We start from the raw sequence: 22,507 nt of genomic DNA, 5'->3' as shown, positions 1-22,507 counted from the left end.
GGGAGATGAGAGAGAAATCAGGAGATCAGGTTCCGTCATGTTACACTTGAGATGCATGTTAGACACTGAAGTGGAAATACCAAGTAGGCAGTTGGATATACAAGTCTGAGATTCAGAAGAGAACTCCAGGCCAGAGACAGAAATGTGAGTCATGAATATAAAGATTGTACAGAAATCCCTTTAGCGTGGGCAAGTTCATCAAGGGAGTGAGTGTAGACTGGGAAATGAAGGATCCTTAGAACAAAGCTCAGGGTACCCCAAGAAGTCATGAAGGAATGGATAACTCACAAAGATGAATTAAAGAGAGTAGTTTATATGTTTCATATGTTTGTAATAAGTTCTATCATTTCTTGGCATAGGATAATTCCACATAAAACCGTTTTTTCTTTTTTTTTTAATCAATATTTTTTATTATGGTTTTGTGGGGTACAGTTTAGGGTTAGGTATACAAATACGTTTCATTCAGGCACCCTGTTGTTAAGAGGTGTTTCCCCATCCCCAGACAGATATTTGCTACCATTAATCCCATCTCCCTCCCCCCCATAGTTTCCCACTACTGTCAGTCATTCTCTTATAGTATTACATTGGATGTTCAAGGTCCATTATATGAGTGAGAACATGTGATACTCGGATCTTTGTTTCTGTGAGAGGTCACTCAGTATTATAGACTCTAGTTCCATCCAGGTTGCTGCGAAATTCATGATTTTGTTCCTTTTCTGTTTTTTCTTACAGTTATATCCAAACAAGGACAGTGGTCCTAAATTTGGTTTCAAGGACAGTTATAGTTAGATATCATTTGGATATTCTTAAATATAAATAAATATGGTAGGTGAATTGGTTAGTCATACATAATTCCTCCTCTGCCACATGATCCCATTTTAGAAATACTACTTTTATTAAGTCTATCTAATTTTATTTCTTTTAATCATTCATATATTTGCTTAAAGATTACTGATGAAATAATTCTTTGCTTTGATACTTAGTGGTCCAGAATTATATTATTCATTGGGATGTAAGTATGAAAGTTATTATATAGTCAGAACTGGATAAGGCATTCCCCACAATGGTTTTTTCAGAAAAAAAAAGTCTAAGGAAAATATCATAGAGGTAGAGACTCGTGGCCAAAGAAATAAACAAATCCATAAAAATAGAAATGGCTGTTCTTTCTCCAGCTTGTCACCTCATCCCTGTGAGGTCTAAAGGTGCCAGGGTGCAGGGGAGGAGGAAGGGCTCCTAACTGCTTCCTCAGCCTCTGTATCTGAGTTGGTAACATTCCAACTCTCCCACTGGCACACCTTGGCCATAGTGGACTGAATGTGGATTAAATCATACTCAGTTTCATTGCGTTTACTCAGAATCTCTCCTTTTCTCTTACCTTCAGCCCTAATTTATGGGATACTATAGATGATTTTTTTTTCCTTCAATATGTTGTGTATAAAGAACTCCCATCAGTAACTTTGTACATTTTTACTTCCTTATGGGAGCTAAGTAGAAAAAGAGAAGGGGAAGCATAGGAGGGTGTTTTTTTTGTTTGTTTGTTTGTTTAAGGTTTCTGTTCTTCTTTGACTGTCTTTTTGTTATTTACAACTTTTTAAAAATTGAAAGAAGGCCAGGGTGTGATGGGTCATGCCTATAATCCCAGCACTTTGGGAGGCCAAGATGGGAGGATTGCTTGAGCCCAGGAGGTTGACACCAGCCTAAGCAACATAGCAAAACCTCGTCTTTACAACAAACAAACAAACAAACAAATCAGAAACTTAACCAGGTGTGGTGAACACACCTCTAGTTCCAGCTACTTGGGAGGTAAAGCAGAAGGATCACATAAGCCCAGGAGGTCGAGGCTGTAGTGAGCCATGGTTGTGTTACTGTACTCCAACCCCTCCCAAAGATTTTTAAAAGAAAAATTTTAAAAGTCTGAATGCCTGCTGTAGAGACAGAAGTCACTGCAATTTGTCACCTAGATTATACCAGTAACCTCCTAACTGATCTCCTCCATGTTCACCCTTGTTCCCTTATGATTTATTCTCAACATAGCAGCTATCATGACACTGCTCTACTGAAAACCCTGCTGTGGCTCCCCATATGATTCTCAATAGAAGTGAGATTTCTTACAGTGGCCTCTTAGGCTTGTTGGACCTGGCGCCCCATTTCCTCTCTGACCTTTTCTGCTTGCTCCCTGCTCTGGCCATGCCAGTCTCCTTGCCAGTCACACATCATCATTAGCGCCTTCGCTCTAGCTGATGCCCTGCCTGGTCAGTGTCTTCCCTCGGGAATCTGCTTGACTGATATGGTCACCTCCATCCAGTCTTGCCTTGGATCTCAGCTTCCCAAAGAAACCCACACTAACCGTTCTCTAGTTAATACTGGAACCTGCCTCACTTCTCCCCTGATGTTCATGATCCTGTTTCCTTTTTTTTTTTTTCCTTTTTTTTTTCTTTTGAGTCAGAGTCTCACTCTGTTCCCCAGGCTGGAGTGCAGTGGCATGCTCACAGCCACCACAGCCTCGATCTACTGGGCTCAGGTGATCTCCTGCCTCGCCTTCCAAGTAGCTGGAACTGCAGGCACGTGCCACCATGCCCAGCTAATTTTTTTGCTTTATTGTAGAGATGAGGTCTCACCAAGTTGCCCAGGCTGGTCTTGAACCCGTGGGCTTAGGCAATCCTCTCACCTCGTACTCCCAAAATGCTGGGATTATAGGCATGAGCCACTGTGTCCAGCCTCATGATCCTATTTCTGTTTCTGTTTTAATTAAGGTAAGCTTGGTTATGCTGTGGTAATGACTTAATCCCCAAATCTCAGTGACTTAGCACACCAAAGACGTCTATCTCATTGGTGTTGCACATCCCTTATGGTTAGCAAGCAGCTTTGGCCACATACAGCTTCAGGAATGCAGGCTGATGGAAGCTTGCTTGTCTTGAGATGTATCTCAACATGTGGCTTCCCAGGATCACATCTGTAGGAAAAAGAGAGTTCAAAGAATGATTGAAAATGTCATAAGTCACTGTTGCCCCCAACTCATTGGCCAAAACTAGTCGCATGACCCCAATTTAACTGCCAGTGAGTCTGAAAATGTCAGAGGAGTGCAAGGAATGTTAATGAGCACTGCTGTTTCTTTTTTTTTTTTTTTGAATTGGAGTCTCACTCTGTTGCCCAAACTGGAGTGCAGTGGCCGCTCCCGGCCACCGCAGCCTCACCTGCTGGGCTCCGGCGATCCTTCCGCCTCAGCCTTCCAAGTAGCTGGAATTATAGGCATGCGCTACCACGCCCAGCTGATTTTTTGATTTATTGTAGAGATGAGGTCTTGCTGCCCAGGCGGGTCTCGAACCCGCAGGCTCAGGCAATCCACACACCTCAGCCTCCCAAAGGCGCAGGATTACAGGCTGAGCCACCGAGCCCGGCTGCTGTTTCTTTAATACCTGTTCTGTTTTTATTTTTTCCATACTACTTCACAGATTTTTATTATATAATCCATACATTTTATATCATGTGTATGTATTTATACATCATGTAGTTTGCATGTTTTGTGTTTACTATTTAGTGCCTCCTCCAGCAAGAATAGAAACTTATTCTTCCAGAAATTCACATACTCGCAGTTCCTTGCACACAAATCTTTGCTCATGTTGTTCCTGCTGTTTGTGATACTCTCTATCTTTTTTTACCCCATCCTTTCTCTTTCGTTTCTCTGATGAAACCCTACTCATGATTGGGCATGATGGCTCACGCCTATATAATTCCAGCACTTTGGGAGGCTGAGGTGAGAGGATTGCCTGAGCCCACGGGTTTGAGACCAGCCTGGGCAACTTGGCAAGACCTCATCTCTACAATAAAATTTAAAAATTAGCAAGGCATGGTGGCATGTGCCTGTAGTTCCAGCTACTTGGAAGGCTGAGGCTGAAGGATCACCAGAGCCTAGCAGGTTGAGACTGCGGTGGTCATGAGCATGCCACTGCACTCCAGCCTGGGTGACAGTGAGACTCCTACTCAAAAAAAAAAAACACCTACTCATCTTTCAGGACAAGTTGAATCTTACTTAATCTGGGAGGCCTTATTCACATCCTAAGCGTAGTTAAATGCTCATCTTTCAGGCTCTCTCTGAATTTTTAGTCTAGTCCTGTCACAGCACTGACCTCATTATACGGTTACATGTCTGCCTGCCTCATTAATTCAAGTTGCTCATGCATGTGGAAAACCACTTAAGAAATAGGTAGAACCTAGAAAGAAACTATGCAGATCTGAGCAAGAGCAGTATATGTAGGAATGAGAAGAGAAGCCCCATCAAGGAACAGGTAGATGGTAAAATTAGCATGACTTGGTTATTATTGGTTGAAATGAGGGATAAGGAAGGAATCGGGGAAACCCCATGTTTCTCATTTAGACTCTGTGGTTTGTGCTATTCCCAGGTGAAACAGGGACTATGAGAGGAGAAACTCGGTTCTTGTTGATGAGTTGCACTTCATTGGGCATGCATTCCGTTCTGGTAATGATGAGCCCAGGAGTTGGGTGTGAGGTGTGGTGGGCGTAGTTCCACGGTACCTCCAGGAGGAGAGGTGCTGCCACTGGCTATGTGATTCTTGAACACAAGGAAATGGGTAGGTCTTTGGCATTCCTACACAGTAGCTAAAAAATAAGAAAGCATGAGACTGCCAGTAACTACTAAGGACAGAATTCTTCTTTAAACTAAGTTTTAAGGAATAGGAAGAAGAAGGTATGCTCTTGTGGGGAAACAGAAAAAAATAAGTGGAGAAGTGGGAGCCGGAGAGTGTGACCCTGTGACTATCAAGGGTATTCAGAGTTTTAAGAAGAAAGTGGAGGGCCATGTTAAGTGTAGTAGAGAAGACAAATCAACTGTGCCTGTAGTCCCAGCTACTCAGGAGGCTGAGGCAGGAGGCTCGCTTAAGCCCAGGAGTTCGAGACTGTAGTGCACAATGATCATGCCTGTGAATAGCCACTGCACCCCAGCCTGAGCAACACAGTGAGACCCTGTGTCTAAACATAAAAAAACAAACAAAAATTTGGAGGCTAGATATGGTGGCTCATGTCTGTAATCCTAGCACTGTGGAAGGCCAAGCCTGGAGGATTGCTTGAGCCCAGGAGATTGACCAGCCTAAGCATCATAGTGAGACCTTTTCTCTACCAAAAAATAAAAAAATCAGCCAGGCGTGGTGGCACACCTGATCAGTCCCAGCTACTCAGGAGACAGAGGGATGTGGATCCCTTCAGCCTAGGAGATCGAGGCTATCATGAGCTGTGATCATGCTAGTGCACTCCAGCCTGGACAACAGAGTGAGACCCCAAGTCAAAAAGAAAACAAAAACACAAAACTGTATACTAAATCTTTACCACTGTTCTTACAACCTTATTAACTCCCTTACTCCCGTCTTTCAACCCCACTTCTCCAACTTCCTTGGTTTCATTGAGAAATTTGAAGTCATCAAGTATCAACTGTCCCAAATGTGTATTCCTTTCTTCCTTTATAAACTTACCACCATGCCCATCCATTCTTTTCTCCTTCCCTCTCATCTGACATTCATAGCCAACTCTTCCACTAGTGCCATTGATACCAAGCGTTGTCTACACCTTCTGCTTATGCTGCTTCTCTTTTTGTGGACTCTGCTCCCAGTATTCCATCAGACTTTTCTCTGTAAGGTTACCCTTTGAATTCTTAGTGAATGGAGCAAAAGTGGAAAACTACATACAAGGCACTGAATATTGAATGCAAGGTGGGGGAATGTCACCATAATTGCAGATGGCGGTCACTGATGGAAGTGAGAGGGAGACAATGACAGTCCTCTCTGGGAAGTGAAGACCTTACATGGCCCGGATTTGGGGCCTGTTCTTTTTTTTGTTAGTTGGAGTCTCACTCTGTCACTCAGACTGGAGGGCAGTGGCACGCTCCCAGCCACCGCAGCCTTGACCCACTGGGCTCCGGCGATCCTTCCACCTCAGCCTTCCAAGTAGCAGGAATTATAGGCGTGCGCTACCATGCCTGGCTAATTTTTAATTTATTGTAGAGATGAGGTCTTGCCAAGTTGCCCAGGCAGGTCTTGAACTCGTGGGCTAAGGCAATCCACTCACCTCAGCCTCCCAAAGCTCTGAGAGTATAGTCTGAGCTACCGAGCCCAGCGGGTCCTGTTCTTAAGGCTCTTCCATGTTGGAAGCCGTATTAAAAGTATGTCTTCTACCTGTCTTGCTTCTACAGCATGTCAGTGATGGAATCTTTACTGCAGTATCAAAAGTGAGCCAGTTCCCACCACAAGGAATGCAGAAACATGAGATTTCGTTTATTTGTTTGTTCATACAAAAGTATTTCTTGAATGTCTGCTCTGTGCTGTGTTCAGGGTTGGGGCTGGGAGTACAAGGAGAAGGAAAAACACACAGGTCTCGTTTTAATGGAGTTTATAGTACAGTGATGTGGTTTGTGTGTGCTTGTTTCTAATTTAATTTAACTAATTTCACTTTTTTTCTTCTTTAGTACCCTCTTATATGTGGGCTGATTCTTATTCCCTGCTGGTGTTCCCTAGTTTGCCTGAGTAGAATTTACATGGGGATGCACTCCATTCTGGTAAGGAAAATGTGTTCTTATTGCTTTATTTTTTATGACATTGACAGCAATTTTACAATTTTTAATCATTTGCAAACTTATATGAAACCTAAATGAGAAAGTATGGTTATTTTAAATCTGTGTTTGAGCTCTACTTCTCTTTCCCTCTCAGCATTTTGTTGTTGTTTGTTTTTGTTTGTTTTTTTGAGACAGGGTCTCACTCTGTCACCCAGGCTGGAGTGCAGTGACATGATCATAGCTTACCACAGCCTCAAACTCCTGGGTTCAAGCAATCCTCCCGCCTCAGCCTCCTGAGTAGGTGGGACTGTAACCATTGTGTCTGGCTCACATCAAATGTTTTATTTTGAGAATTCAGTTCCACAAGCAGCAGTGCAGGGACCCTGCACTATTTTCAGCCACACCTGCTCACTTCCCTTCCTCTCTGTCCCTGTCCACACCTTCTTAGTTCTGGCCTGTAGCATATCTTGACGAGATGACTGCAACAGCATCTTCATCAGTAGTCCAACTTTCAGTTTGACACTGCTGCATCCAGTTTTCAGTCTCCTGTTTAGTGGACTTTCCAGAGCACAAACATGATGCCTCTGCTGAATTGCTTGTGTTTCCTCAAATGCAGAGGGTGATTCTTCCAGTGATAACTTGAAGAATGCTGTCCCTTTGCTTAGAGTGCCCTTTTCACTGTTTCTGCCTTCACTCTCCCATTTTTCAAGACTCACGACAAATGCTCTTAGCCCTAAAAGCCTCCTTACCTTCCCCACCTTCCCTTTCTCAGTACTGGCTAGGCAACACTTCTCCCACTTGCCCTAAATTATGATGGCTTTTTTCCTTATTTGTCACCTGCACTGGTCTGTAAGTTTCTTAAGAACAGTAACTGTATTTCATCTCTCTCCTCGGCATCTGTGAATGGATTATGTATTATCATGTAGATAAAGGACCAGAAAAAAAGGTGGAGAAATATGAACTAATTCAGAGAATCTTAAAATTTCTAATGGTTTATACCAATTTTTTCTTGTTTTTAACAACTTGACATTTTAGAATTTTTTTACTCATAACATCTTATTAACTTGTTTCATAGCTATAGCAATATTGGTTTCAATTTTTTACTCACATTTCTTGTCTCCCATAGCTGACCCTTCACAAGTACATTTTCAGAAGTCCCAAACAGTATTTTAATAAGCAAATTGTGTTTGACTTTTTATAATTGTCTATGCTTAAAGCAAATTGAATTTACATACAATTCTATCTTTCTGACTAATTCCTATAATTTTATGATCAGACTATTCGATTTTTGTGTTAAATTCAATATTTGTCACAAGAAAATATAATCTATTCTCTGTATCTTGTTAGTTATTCCCCTCCACCCCCAAAAGTTAGCAGTACCACTTCTAAAACCCACATAATGATTGTGCATATTTGTGTAATAAAAAATAAATCTCTAATATTTTTTGGAGGAAAAGATATTGGATACTAGATTCATTATTGTTATACAAAGAGGAACAAGAATCTGTATGATTACCTTGAATATGTAATCTCAACGTATTGTTCTTTTTAAAAGATGAAATTTTTAGCCAGACACGGTAGCTTACACCTGTAATTCCAGCATTTTGGAAGGCAGAGATGAGAGGATTGCCTGAGCCCAGGGGTTTGAGACCAACTTGGGCAACTTGCGAGACCTCATCTCTACAATAAATCAAAAAATCAGCCGGGCTCGGTGGCTCAGCCTGTAATCCCACACTTTTGGGAGGCTAAGGTGAGTGGATTTCGAGCCCACAGGTTCGAGATCAGCCTGGGAAAGTTGGTGAGATCGCATTTCTAAATAGATCAAAAAGTAGCCGGGCGTGGCAGTGCACCCCTGTAATTCTGGCTACTTGGTAGGCGGAGGCAGAAGGAGTGTCTGAGCCCAGAGCGTCGATGCTAGGATGGCTGTGAGCGTGCCACTGCACTCTAGCCTGGGTGATAGAGTGAGACTCCGACTCAAAAAGAAAGGTTAACCAGGCATGTTGGCGCATGCTTATGGTTCCAGTTGCTTGGAAGGCTGAGCCAGAAGGATTGCCTGAAACCAGCAGGTTGGGGCTGAGCCTGGGCAACAGAGTAAGACTCCTACTCAAAAAAAAAAAAAAGAAATTTTTAGTTGGGTTGATCATATATCCAGGCTGGGTTCAGTTCAATATTTTATATTCTGGACAACATTTATTCTTGAATCAGCTGTCATAAAAACAATGTTGTATTCTTTTTCAAATCATGAGTCTGGTAAACTCTAGTCCCTTAGCTATTCGAAGACCATTTTGTCCCATAGAATGTCTTATTACTTTTATTGACATGCTACTGAATTTCATTACATGTTTTATTTTTTCTTTTAAAAGTAGTATTGGGATAACTTGCAATTATTATAAATTATAATTATGTGCATAACTATGACTAATAACATTTTGTTCTTATTTGTGTTTCGATAATTGCTACTTGAAATTATGCCCACAATGATCCAGTTTTTTTAACATTATGAGTCCAATATATTTCCACAATTTATACACTTACCTGGTTTTTTTTGTTTTTGTTTTGAGTCAGAGTCTCACTCTGTCATCCAGGCTGGAGTACAGTGACTAGCTCACGGCCACCACAGCCTTATCCTCCTGGGCTCAGGCAATCCTTCCACTTCAGCCTTCCAAGTAGCTGGAACTACAGGTGTGCATCACTATGCTCAGCTAATTTTTTATTTATTTGTTTTAGAGATGAGGTCTTGCCAAGTTACCCAGACTGGTTTTGAGCCCATGGGCTCAGGCAATTCTCTCGCCTCCACCTCTCAAAGTGCTGTGATTACAGGTGTGAGCCACTGTGCCCGGCTTCCTATGTTTTAATATTTTGGTAATTACCTGCATTTGAACTATTTTAAAAAGCATAATTGGTGTCTTCATTGTTAATTATGAAATTAACATGGAATTATAAACAGTGCATATGTACAAATCATTAATAGGTTATTAGAGACGATATTGTCTAAGCTGATATCATTATTGACGTTAAAAGGAGAGCTCTAGTGATGTGATATAATTTCTAATGAATGCTTTATTCAATATTTGCCAAATGCTTTATTGTTATTTTTACACTACAAATAACTTAGCCTATTTTTAATATCTGTCTACATTTCTAACTTGATTTAATTAATCTCTACCAAAGCAAAGAAGATTACTACATCCATTTTCTTCATATATTATTAAGCCTAGCCCTCAAAAATGAAATTCCTTAAAGTAATACACACACACACAAATAAAGTAATAACCAGCCTTTCTTTTTTTTTTGAGTTGGAGTCTCACTCTGTCGCCCAAACTGAAGTGCAGTGGCATGCTCCCGGCCACCGCAGCCTCGACCTGCTGGGCTCTGGTGATCCTTCTGCCTCAGCCTTCCAAGTAGCCGGAATTACAGGCTCACGCTACCATGCCCAGCTACATTTTAAAGTTACTAAACTAAGTACTTGACAAATTACTATCTGGTTTCTTACATTAGTAAAATTATGAATATATTATAATTACATTTACCGAAAATTATATTAAATGTTTATATGAATATCAGTCAATCAGTGTATTTTTATTTTTTTTAGACAGGGTCTCACTCTGTAGCCCTGAGTAGGTGCAGTGGCATGATCCTGCCTCACTGCAGCCTCAACCTCCTGGGCTCAGGCAATCCATCCACCTCAGCCTTCCGAGTAACTGGGACTACAGGCACATACCACCATGCCTGACTAATTTTTGTACTTTTTTTTTTTTTTTTTTGAGTTGGAGTCTCACTCTGTCGCCCAGACTGGAGTGCAGTGGCCACTTCTGGCCACTGCAGCCTCGACCTGTTGGGCTCCGGTGATCCTTCCACCTCAGCCTTCCGAGTAGCCGGAATTACAGGCATGCGCTACCACGCCCGGCTGATTTTTTGATTTATTGTAGAGATGAGGTCTCGCTGCCCAGGCAGGTCTCGAACCCGCGGGCTCAGGCAATCCACTCACCTCAGCCTCCCAAAGGCGCGGGATTATAGGCTGAGCCACCGAGCCCGGCTTGTACTTTTTTTTTGTAGAGACAAGGTCTTGCTATGTTGCCCAGGCTGATCTCAAACTCATGGACTCAAGCGATTCTCCCATCTCAGCCTTCCAAAGTGCTAGGATTACAGGCGTGAGCCACTGTACCTGGCCAATAAATATATACATATTAATATGTATATGTAGAAAATATTTTGAGAAAAGTATTGTGAGAATATAAAAGACTCTCATAAAGTATATATAAAGAATATGCCTCTTAAACCCATTTTTATGACAAGTAAAAATCAAACCAACCAAAGTAACTAAAACATGTTATAGAGAAAAATCTGTAACAGTGAACAGAACTTTAACAGTAGTAATTGCTAGGTAAAACGTCTTGTTATTATTTATCTGTATTTTTTAGTTTTTCTACAATGAGCATGTAATTATTCATTAAAGGAGATAGAAGCTTCAAAAACAATCCTTAATAATACTTTTATAAACAAAATCAATGCATTGCAGCAATACATTTTGTTGTCAGAAACCCTGTTGGTGTCACTGGCATATTGAAATTTGAACCAGGACACATGAAATATATTACAGTTAAGACAAAAACATGGCGTAGTGGCTCACATGTGTAATCTCGGCATTTTGGGAGACAAAGATGAGAGGATTGCTTGAGCCTAGGAGTTTGAGACCAGCCTGGACATAGTGAGATCTCTCCTCAACAATAAACCAACAAATTTGCTAGGCGTGGTGGTACACGCCTGCAGTTTCAGCTACTTGGGAGGCTGAGGCAGAAGAATCGCCTGAGCCTAGGAGGTCAAGGCTGGGGTGAGCCATGATCCTGCCGCAGCACTCTAGCCTTGGCGACAGAGTGAGACCACCCCCCACTCAAAATAAAAATAAAAACAAAAACCCACTAGGAGACAGGAGACCTGAATTACAGTCTCAGTAAATTACTTGCCTTTCTTGGTCTGTTTTCTGATCAGGAGAAATGAAAAGGAGAAAATTCCAGATTTCATATATAAGAAATTTTCATTGAATTTATGGTACTGAATATTTTCTACTGTAAATTTGATGATACTCTATTTGAATATGTAATTACTTATTAGCAAATTTGAGGTCATAACAATTATTTATAATAACAAATATCTAAAATTATTTACTGACTTCCCTTTTCAATAATTTGCTACTTTGAGCTCTTTATGTTACCCTTATTGTTTATTATTGCATACTTTGTGCTCTAATGCTTAACAACCACTTTAGAGGCCAGGCACAGTGGCTCACATCTGTAATCCCAGAGCTATGAGAGACTGAGGCAGGAGGATCACTTGAGGCCAGGAGTTTGAAACCAGCCTGGGCAACATAGTGAGACCCTGTCTCTACAAAAAATTAAAAAGTTTACTGGGCATGGTGGTGTATATCTGTAGTCCTGCTACTTGGAAGGCTGTAGTGGGAGGATGCGTTGAACCCAGAAGTTGAAGGTTATAGTGAGCTCTGATTGAACCACTGCACTCCAGCCTGGCCCACATGAGACATGTTTCTAAAACTAAAGAAATCTATTTAGCTATGAATTTTAATATTATTTGTTATATTGGTATCACAATGATAGCCATCATGTTTATGTCTAAATTTTATTGTTCTTTCTGGTTCTTTTGGATGGATGCCCTTTCTATCTAGGGTAATATAAATCATTAATAACTTAAACAGAAAAGGAAGCAATTTTTATAATTTTTGTAGCAACCTAAGTTTAATATTCATGGAACTATACAAAAATAGTAGAGGAAAACAAATACTGAATTTATTTTTGTCATACTGAAATATACTTTGAAAGTTTAATTGATACAAGAGAAGTTATCATTTTAGAGAATTCTTAATTTTTTTTTAACTAAGCCAAGAACTTCCAGTTTTATTTTTTAAACATTATTTAACAAGAAAGACATTCAACCAAATGTTAAAAAAATTAGACTGGATTAACTTATAATAAAATAATCAACTTAAAATACCAGTCCTTTCATTTAGGGCCCAGGAAACCAATCATTCCCATTTACACAGCAGAATTGCACAATTGATATTTTAAGCTATATTTGATGGCACAGAAATATGAGAGAATTCTTAATGTTCAAGTGATCAGATGTTAAAAAAATTTAAAGACATTTAATAATTTTGTTTCATTTTAGGGTACTGTAAAATATTTTACAAAATTGAGCAGGTACTTATATCTATAATATGGAAAAAAGTAATTAAAAATAACTAATTTCAGAGCTATCAACCCTTCCATTCACTTAATCTTAGAGTAAATGTTCTGTATGGTTTTATATAAATAATTCATCAATTATCATTTATCTAAAACATCTAACTTTGTACATGTTGTACATGAGAATTACAAAGCTCAGAACATTTCCACATAAGCATTCAACTTGAAATTTTAAATCACTGATGAAATTTAAAATAAAAAAATAAAGCAACACCTTCTGTCCTTGCAGCTAAAATCCTGTAGGTATCTCCCATTGTCCTGTTTTAGTTTCTTTGTAATCCTAATAACTATCTGGAATTGTAATATTTGTTTGCTTTCTAACGTGGTTATTGTCAGTCTGTCCCACTAAAATATAAATATAAGGTCTGTGACAGCAGCAATCTTGTCATTTTTTTAAATACTCCTAAAATAGTGCCAAGTACATGTAGATGCTTGGTAAGTGGTTGTTCAGTGAATGAATGGATAGATGAGAGTTGGAAACAACCTGGGACTTGTATCATCTGTGATTGTGGAAATAACTGCATATTAAAAACATGAAGATGACGACCATTTATTTGAATGATAAGTACATTCTTTTTCCCAGAAATCAAAACTATACAATTCAAGTATAGTTTATTGTTCAGGATTTGAATACAAAATTGTGTATATTATATATGTAGTTAATAGTAAAAGGGTAAAACTATGAAAGATTTTATTATCAAATCTTTGTACTGTCATTAAAACAAACAATGGTCAATTACTGAAGTTTACTCTGAGAATTTGACACTTTTAAAGATTTATGTCTATTCAGTTTTTGACCTGTCAGACATGCATTATTTTTTTAAATGCCAAAAATGTTTACCATTATACTAAACAACTATACTTTTATCTTTTCCTAGGATATTATCGCTGGATTCCTATATACTCTTTTAATCATGGCTGTCTTCTATCCGTTTGTGGACCTGATTGACAACTTCAACCAAACTCACAGATATGCTCCATTAATCATCATCGGTCTTCATTTAGCTTTGGGGATCTTTTCTTTCACTCTTGACACCTGGAGCACATCCCGAGGAGACACAGCTGAGATTCTGGGAAGTGGTGCTGGAATTGCATGTGGATCTCATGTTACTTATAACATGGGTCTAATGTCAGATCCTTCTCTCGATGTGTTACCTTTAGCGAGGCCCCCGATTACTGTGACTCTGTTTGGAAAAGCCATATTGCGGATCCTCATAGGGATGGTATTTGTACTCATAGTCAGAGATATAATGAAAAAGATCACCATCCCTTTAGCCTGTAAAATCTTCAACATCCCGTGTGATGACATTCGAAAAGCAAGACAGCACATGGAAGTTGAGCTTCCTTATCGGTATATTACCTACGGAATGGTTGGTTTCTCCATCACATTTTTTGTTCCTTACATATTTTTCTTGATTGGTATCTCTTGATGGAGAAATATTGTTTATGATAAGAAAGGAGAGTATCAGTTACTGATATCTAAAAATACATTCAAGGTAAAAGCCAGATCAGAGTTAGGCTTTTGCAGGAATTTAACTTAAATATTTAAGTAAATTCATACGAGTCAGTGCATTTTATTATTGCACATCAGATATTGTTTTAGGTGAGCTGAGCTATTTCAATACTGAGAAAATGATAAGTATCCATTTAGAGTGCTCATGTAATGTTTGGAGAGTTTTGTGCTGTTATGGAGTCTAGTTATATATAATATATATTAAGATACATAATATGCAATTGTATATCTAATATATGTTATATATAAAATAATATACCTAAGTTTTTTTTAAACTTTGGGGGTGTATTATAAAATCTATAATAATATGCAAAAAGTTGTGCCTGTGTATTTGAACTAAATACAGGTATGTTGTTATTAACAAATATAGTTAACCTTTATTTCCTATGGGAGACATTTCCTGATTGAATTGCAAAATTACTAGACCAGAATGCTTCTACCACCACACATTGATTTACTGCCTCTTTTTACACTGCCGTCACCTTTCATGTCACCCATGATGTTGAACATGGGAGGCATTTTTAAAGGACCAAATTTTCAGAAAAATTAGTTTTGGGATTCATCTTTTTTTTTAAATTCTGTATACTGTTTTGAATGTACTTTATTTGCAACTGTTCTGGACATCAGTTTAATAATTCAGGTACTGAATTTTATTGCTTGCTAATTGTGCCTTTCTGTTGCTGAATTTTAAAATGCCATGTGTACTGTGATATAAAAATAAGACATTAACTTTACGTTACCTATAATCAGGCAAATATTTTTAAAATGTATGTCAAGCTAACAGGCATAGAGGTAAACTATCCTCAATTCTTTAGCCATTATTTAGAAGAAATATGGAATGGGCTAAACTTCCTCACTAATTTATTGGAAAGCTAAATGGATAAATATTTCCCTTTTTTGTAGGTATTTTTGTGTGCATTGTAAGTTATAGGAACAAGATATATTTTTTGTACATTGTCTTGATTGTTTATACTGCAGGTAGATATTTCCAGTGAATGGAAATGTAGTTGAAATTTATAGGTGGGACAATGCACATGCTTCGTATGTAAACACTGCGTTTTTCTAAATTATTTGGACAGGATTGCATTTAGCACTGTTAACTTGTACTACTCATTTATTAGCTACTCAAGGTAAATTATAAAATCTCAAATTAGTGTCAGAATTTTAGTTCCTATTATTTTTCATCTTTTTATTATTTTCACGGTGGAAAATTTGGGTATAGTAGTAAACTATTCTTTTTCTGTCTGTGCCTTTATATTTTGAAGTGTGCTTGTAATTAGGTTAACATTAAGTTTATTTGTAGAAAGCTTTTTCCTAAAGAAGAGGCTTATCTTTCCATATAAATGAACATCAGGTATGGAATTACTGATTTTAGTGCAATATCTATATGATTATCCAGAAATATGACTTAAGATGTTTCTATTTTGGGCACCATTAACTATCTGAGCTCATATTTTTATAGTTCTGATTGAGAATGTGGGGGATGGTAACTTTTACCAAAACTGAAATTGATAATTTTAAGTAAAACAACTAAATTTACCCTTTACCTATTAATTAAAAGGAAAAAGTCACTTAGGAACATATCGGTACATTGGAAAACATGAAAAGCACTTTTCTTTCAAAATGTGTGCTTAATGAATTGAATTTTAGGGACTGTTTCCCAAACTTTGGGTCTATGTTATCCTATTAATTTTTATGTCTAGCTTAAAAGGTATTTGAAAATATTCTATTTGCGTTTTATTATTTTCTGTCCTGTGACAGTTCTATGCTAAATGTATTTTAAAATAAAAGCCAAATTCACGATTGAAGAAGGTTTTGGGGTTTTTCTGTTGTTTTTGTTTTGTCTCCTAGGCAGTTATCTTTGTTGTAGCTGGTAGAGATTTTTAAAAATATGTCTAGGATTTTCATTCTAGCATGCTTTTACTCTGAAGCATTTTCTTAAAACAAAGTTCTGTTTTTAGCAATGTGAAAATGTTGAAGAACTTCATTAAAGTTCAAACTGGCTTTTGATACCATTTATGTTTATTTCTTTCTTTTCTTTTTTTTTTTGAGTTGGAGTCTCACCCAGTCGTCCAGACTGGAGCGCAGTGGCCGCTCCCGGCCACCACAGCCTTGCCTGCTGGGCTCCAGCGATCCTTCCGCCTCAGCCTTCCGAGTAGCTGGAATTACAGGCGCGCGCTACCACGCCTGGCTGATTTTTTGATTTATTGTAGAAATGAGGTCTCGCTGCCCAGGCGGGTCTTGAACCTGCAGGCTTAGGCAATCCACTCACCTTAGCCTCCCAAAGGCACGGGATTACAGGCTGAGCCACCGAGCCCAGCTTATGTTTATTTCTAATATACCTTTAGCAAAAAGTTATATATTTCCCTTTAAAAAAACTTGTGCATTAAAAAATGTTTCAGTAAAATCTGTGGCTAAATGGTATCGTAGGAGTTTACTGCCATTCCATGAAGATCAGGAATTAATCATAAAATTAGGAACAGATACTTTTTCAAGCAGAATAAAAGCATATGGACATTGTATTTTGTGTTTTTTGAAATGCCATCTGCTAGAAACTGATTATAAGACCTATAGGACACCTGCATAATGAACATTTGTATGCCTAACCCTGAATTGGACCCCACATCTTTAAAATAAAGAAAAAAGAAAAAAAAAGAAAATATAGGAAGAAGTTGATACCAATATAAATGTATATATGAGTAAATAAATAAAGTAAAAAAAAAAGACCTACTATAAAGCAGAACTACTTCAAGATTGACATAATTATTTCATTTTGTAGCTTTCTTTACAAATAACATTTATTAGACGTATCTTTCAAAGACAACATAAATTAATTCAGTATGTATTATAAAAAATAAAAATAAAATAAATTAAAAAATAATTCCGTGAAATAACTATAATTTAAAGGCAGATTTTTACAAAACACTCAAGATGAATAAATACTAAAGTGTTTTAAATTTTAAAATATAATCACAATTTTAAGCAGCAAAGATATTTTTATAGCTGAAATAATTTCATTTTTGTTAGCAAAGAATATTTATTCTAGATTCAAAATTGTATTAGCTGAGCATTGTAGCATGTACCTGTAGTCACAATTCTCTGGAGACTGAGACAAGGATCACTTAAGCTCAGGAGGTTGAAGCTGCAGTAAGCCTTGATTGCATCATTGCACTCCAGTCTGGGCAATAGTGCAAGATCCTGTCTCAAATAAATACAATACAGTACAATAAATACTGAAATGTGGCCAGGCATGGTGACCCACACCTTTAAGCCCAGCACTTTAGGAGACCAAGGTGGGAAGATCACTTGAGGCTGGGTGTTCAAGGCTGCTGTGAGCTATGATCACACTACTGCACTCCAGCCTGAGCAATAGAGTGAGATCCTGTGTATAAAAATAAAATGAAATGCTTAACCTGGGCATCAATAAGGACCAATTTTTAAAATTTAACTTTGTAGCTGCATTAGATTTTTCTGAAGGGGTTTTTTGTGTTGTTCGCTACGGTTTTTTGAAAAAGGGAAGAGTTAACAGTTTGAGGAAAAGCAGTTCAACTTAGTGGATGATGGTTACTGTGCTGGATATTTTGGTTGAGTTCTTCCATTTTCTTTTGCAGTGTACATAAATTAAACAGAAAAACCTTTTACACCTGCATTTTAACTTTGGTCATACAAATTATAAATAACACAATAAAAATAAAATTTAGCATGTTGATTGTAAGAGACTTTAGAAAACTCTTCACTGTTAAGCCACCAGACCATTCTAAATCTTTATAAGGAAACATGCCTTTCTTGTGAGACACACAGGAGAGCGAACTCAAAGAAAAATAAACTTTTTTAAAAATAAAGAATGTTTAAGGAGATAAACTTTAATTTTTAAATTAATTTTTAAACCTCAACTAGCTGACTTTTAAAAATGTGTCCCTCCTCATCTCCTTTCTTCTCCGAATACAGAGTTTTACATCTGACAGCAGCAGCCTCTGAGCAGAATAAGGTGTACTTTGGTAACTACTGTTCTGACTGCTCATCCTGAAAGCTCTTAGTGAACATAGACGCTCTCTTGACTGTAAATATGAAAACCAGGTTCTTTCCTTGCTCCACAGAGCTTCTAAGAGACTATTTCTCTTTTCCTTTCATTATTTTTAGTCTTGGTGCATTTTCCACAGGTGTCTAGAAAGCCCATTCCCTGGTACAGCAAGCAACAGGATATGACGGAATATATGTTTGTTTGTTAAGGTTTTCTCCCCATTCTCTAAAAGCCAAACAAATTTAAAAATTTTTCTTTCTTGTATAATGACTTTTTCTTAGGCGATATAAAATAGATTCTCTTTTTTTAAAAAAATTGTCACTTTCAATGGCATTGGGGTTGGTTCCTGGTTTTTGCTTTTGTGAATAGTGCAGCAATAAACGTGAGTGTGCTTTTTGGTAGGGCAGTTTTTGTTCCTCTGGGTATATTACCAGGAGAAGGATTGCTGAATTGTATGGAATGCCAGTTTTTAGTTCTTGAAAAATTGCCACACTGCTTTCCATAGAGGTTGAACCAGCTTACACTCCCACCAACAGTGTAGACGCGTTCCCTTTTCACTGCACTGACCCCAGCCAGCATCTCTTGTTTTTCGACTTGTCAGTGATAGCCATCCTTACTGGAGTTAGGCAGTATCTAATTATAGTTTTGATTTGTATCTCTCTGATGATTAACCAGGCTGAGTATTTTTTCATGTGTTTGTTACCTGCTTGTGTATCTTCTTTTGAAGAATACCTATTCATGTCCTTTACCCACTTTTTAATGGGTTTGTATGTTTTTTTACTTTCATCTCGTTTGAGTTCCTTGTAGATCCTGGATGTTAGGCCTTTGTCAGATACTTAATTAGCAAATATTTTTTGCCATTCTGTGGGTTGTCTCCCCACTCTCTTGCTGGTTTCTTTTGCTGTGCCAAAGCTTTCCAGTTTGATGAGGTCCCGCTTGCCCATCTTAGCTATTATGGCTTTCGCTTTTGGGGATTTGGTCAAGAATTTGTTGCCTATTCCAATGTGCATAAGAGTGTTTCCTATGTTTTCTTATAGGTTTCTTATAGTTTAAGGTTTTATGTTTAGGACTTTGATCCATTTAGAGTAGATTTTTGTATTTGGTGATAGGTAGGGGTTCAGTTTCATTCTTCTGCATGTGATCAACCAGTTTTCCCAGTACCATTTGCTGAATGTGGTCTCCTTTCCCCAGTGGTTGTTATTAGTGGCTTTGTAGAAGATGAGTTAGTTAAGAGACTGAAGTTTTGCTTCCAGAAAGTAGACTGGATTTTTAAAAATGTGGTATATATACATGCTGGAGTATTATGCAGCCATAAAGAAGAACAAAATCATGAACTTTGCAGCAAATTGGATGGAGTTGGAGACCATAATACTTAGTGATCTATCACATAAACAAAGAACTGAATACAACATGTTCTCACTCATAAGTGGGACCTGAACATTAATCACATTAGCACAAGGGAGGGATTGGCAGTCACTGGGCACCGACAGGGAGGGAGCAAGGGAGGAGGGGCACGTAAACACAAAGGATATACGGTCCCAACCAGGGGAAGTGAAGGCCAGTTGGAGACCCAAACTTCACTTGCATGCAACCTTCTTGTGTAGTCAATCCTTACTTGCACCTCACATCTCTATAATAAAGTTTAAAATCTAAAAATTGTGTTGGCCAGGCAGAGTGGCTCACACCTGTAATCCTAGCACTTTGGGAAGTCGAGGTGAGAGGATTGCCTGAGCCCAGGAGTTCAAGACCAGCCTGGGCAACTTGATGAGACCTCATCTCTACAATAAATTTTAAAAGTATCTGGGAGTGGTGGTGCGCATCTGTAGTTCCAGCTACTTGGAAGGCTGAGTCGGAAGGATCGCCTGAGCCCGGCAGGTCAAGGCTGCAGTGGCTGTGAGTGTGCCTGGGTGACAGACTGAACCTCTTACTCAAGCAAAAAAAATATATATGTATATGTGTGTGTGTGTGTGTATTTTTATATATACATATATACATTTTTATATACACATATATATATTTTTTACTTTTAGATTGGAAATGATATTACTTGGAGCATTGGCGAAGTTTAAAAATTTTTTAAATTGTCACAATAATATCACTTCTTTGGAATTAATGTTAGTTCCACGTCTTAAATTAGGGTTTCTTGTAAGTGGAATCCATTGTAGTACACATCACCATCTGTAATTATTTACATATTATTTACTTTTTACGTCTTCTGCCTTCATCCCTATGATGTAAGCTCCATGAGAAAAAGGAGCTGTGCCCCTATTTTCTTCAGGATCCCTCGGTCACAGCAGACATTCCATTAGTATGTGTGGAATGAATTGCATGATCTCTCAATTCCTAGTCAGGCTTCAGGATGTGCATTTTTTGCTGGGGAAAAATTTCTACAACATTCTTAAAATAAAATTTAAAATTTAAAAATTAAAAAAATTTACTGGCACGATGGCTCACGCCTGTAATCCTAGCACTTTGGGAAGCCGAGGTGAGAGGATTGCCTGAGCCCAGGAGTTTGAGACCAGTCTGGGCAACTTGGTGAGATCTTGTCTCTATAATAAATAGTCTGCCTTTGTTTAGATTAAATGTTGTTTAATAATCTACTTTTTTACTTCCTATTTTAGCTTTTTAAAAAAAGTTTAGGGTCGGGCTTAGTGGCTCAGCCTGTAATCCCAGCACTTTGGGAGGCCGAGGTGAGTGGATTGCCTGAGCCCGGGTTCGAGACCTGCCTGGGCAACTCGACGAGACCTCATCTCCACTACAAATCAAAAATAGCCGGGCGTGGTAACATGCACCTGTAGTTCCAGCTACTTGGAAGGCTGAGGCGGCAGGATCGCCGGAGCTCAGCAGGTTGAGGCTGCGGTGGCCGGGAGCAGCCATTGCACTCCAGTCTGGGTGACAGAGTGAGACTCCAATTCAAAAAAAAAAAAAAAAAGTTTAGGTTGTAAATAAATGCTTCCCATTTATCTAGTAAGTATCTTGTTGCGCTTCAGGCAAATATCTAAGGATTGGTTATTTAATCCTTGGAAACTTTTGCATGTAATTGCTACAATAGCTTGTGTAGAATGTGATTTGTGTGAAAATTAGTTTTAATATATTTTCTTTAGAATTAAAATTAAATCTAAAAAATTCTATGTATACAAGGATATATAATTTCTAGCTAATAAACTATATAAATGTGTTCTTGAGAATATTATTTTGTACAGTTGATCTTTTTTTTTTTTGAGTCTCACTCTATTACCCAGTGGCATGCTCATGGCCACCGCAGCCTCGACCTTCTGGGCTCAGGTGATCTTTCCACCTCAGCCTTCCAAGTAGCTGGAACTACAGGCACACACCACCATGCCCAGCTACTTTTTTTGATTTATTGTAGAGAGGAGGTCTCGCCAAGTTGCCCAGGCAGGTCTCAAACTCGTGGACTCAGGCAATTCACTCTCCTCAGCCTTCCAAAGTGCTGGGGTTAATTTTAGATATTATTTATTAACTTCCTATTATGGAAGATGAGGGAGGAATATAAGCCAAGGCATGGTGGTATAACAGACCACATGCCCACTGTCCCTTTCCCCATCCTTCAAATGCTGCCACCCTGCTGCCCACTTCAGATTTGCTGCTCTCAAGGCCTGCTATACAGAGATTATTTCTGGACTTCTCATAAGTTCTTTTCTGCATCAGGTCCCTGATTCCTAGAGTAGACATTTTCTTCTTCCTTTATTTACTTCCTTGTTTGTATTATGTCATAGCTTCTTGAGAAGGGGATGTGGAATATACAATTTCTGAGCTCTTGCATGTCTGAATATTTCTTTGTTCTATTCTTTGTTTTTTTTTTACTTTGCTTGATTGAAAGTTTGGCTGGGTATCGAATTCAGATATGAAATTCATTTTCATCAGAATTTTTTAGGCATTTTTCCATATTGCTGTGAAGAAGCTGTGGTGAAAACAGTTGTGTGTGTCCTCCAAGTTTATTTCATCTGCTTCTTGGATGTGCAGGACAACTTTATTCCTCAATCTTATTTGCAGCTGGGTCAGGGCCATTAAACTTAGTTATCACCAATGTCCTGTGGGTGAAAGTGATGTGGCCGCTACCAGGTTTACACTCTTCGCCAGGTTCTTTCTTCCCCTTCTACATCCTGAAGGTGGTGACGCTCTAAGATGGATCCTCT

At 38.5% G+C, this 22,507-nt stretch overlaps 1 protein-coding gene across 1 annotated transcript in view; it reads left to right on the top strand.

Moving 5' to 3' along the window:
• The window catches only part of SGPP1 (sphingosine-1-phosphate phosphatase 1), a 51,456-nt gene extending 35,117 nt beyond the window's left edge, over positions 1–16,339 (top strand). The window contains exons 2-4 of the mRNA XM_021716360.1: positions 4,401–4,477; positions 6,473–6,562; positions 13,695–16,339. Coding sequence (XP_021572035.1) covers positions 4,401–4,477; positions 6,473–6,562; positions 13,695–14,246 — 719 coding nt within the window. The 3' untranslated portion in view covers positions 14,247–16,339. The remainder of the gene's footprint in view (positions 1–4,400; positions 4,478–6,472; positions 6,563–13,694) is intronic.
• The last annotated feature ends 6,168 nt before the right edge of the window (positions 16,340–22,507 follow it).

Source organism: Carlito syrichta, unplaced genomic scaffold (genome assembly GCF_000164805.1).
Source record: "Carlito syrichta isolate Samal-C Ts95f unplaced genomic scaffold, Tarsius_syrichta-2.0.1 Scaffold308795, whole genome shotgun sequence".
Taxonomy (NCBI): Eukaryota; Metazoa; Chordata; class Mammalia; order Primates; family Tarsiidae; genus Carlito; species Carlito syrichta.
This window is presented reverse-complemented; position numbering and strand designations above follow the sequence as displayed.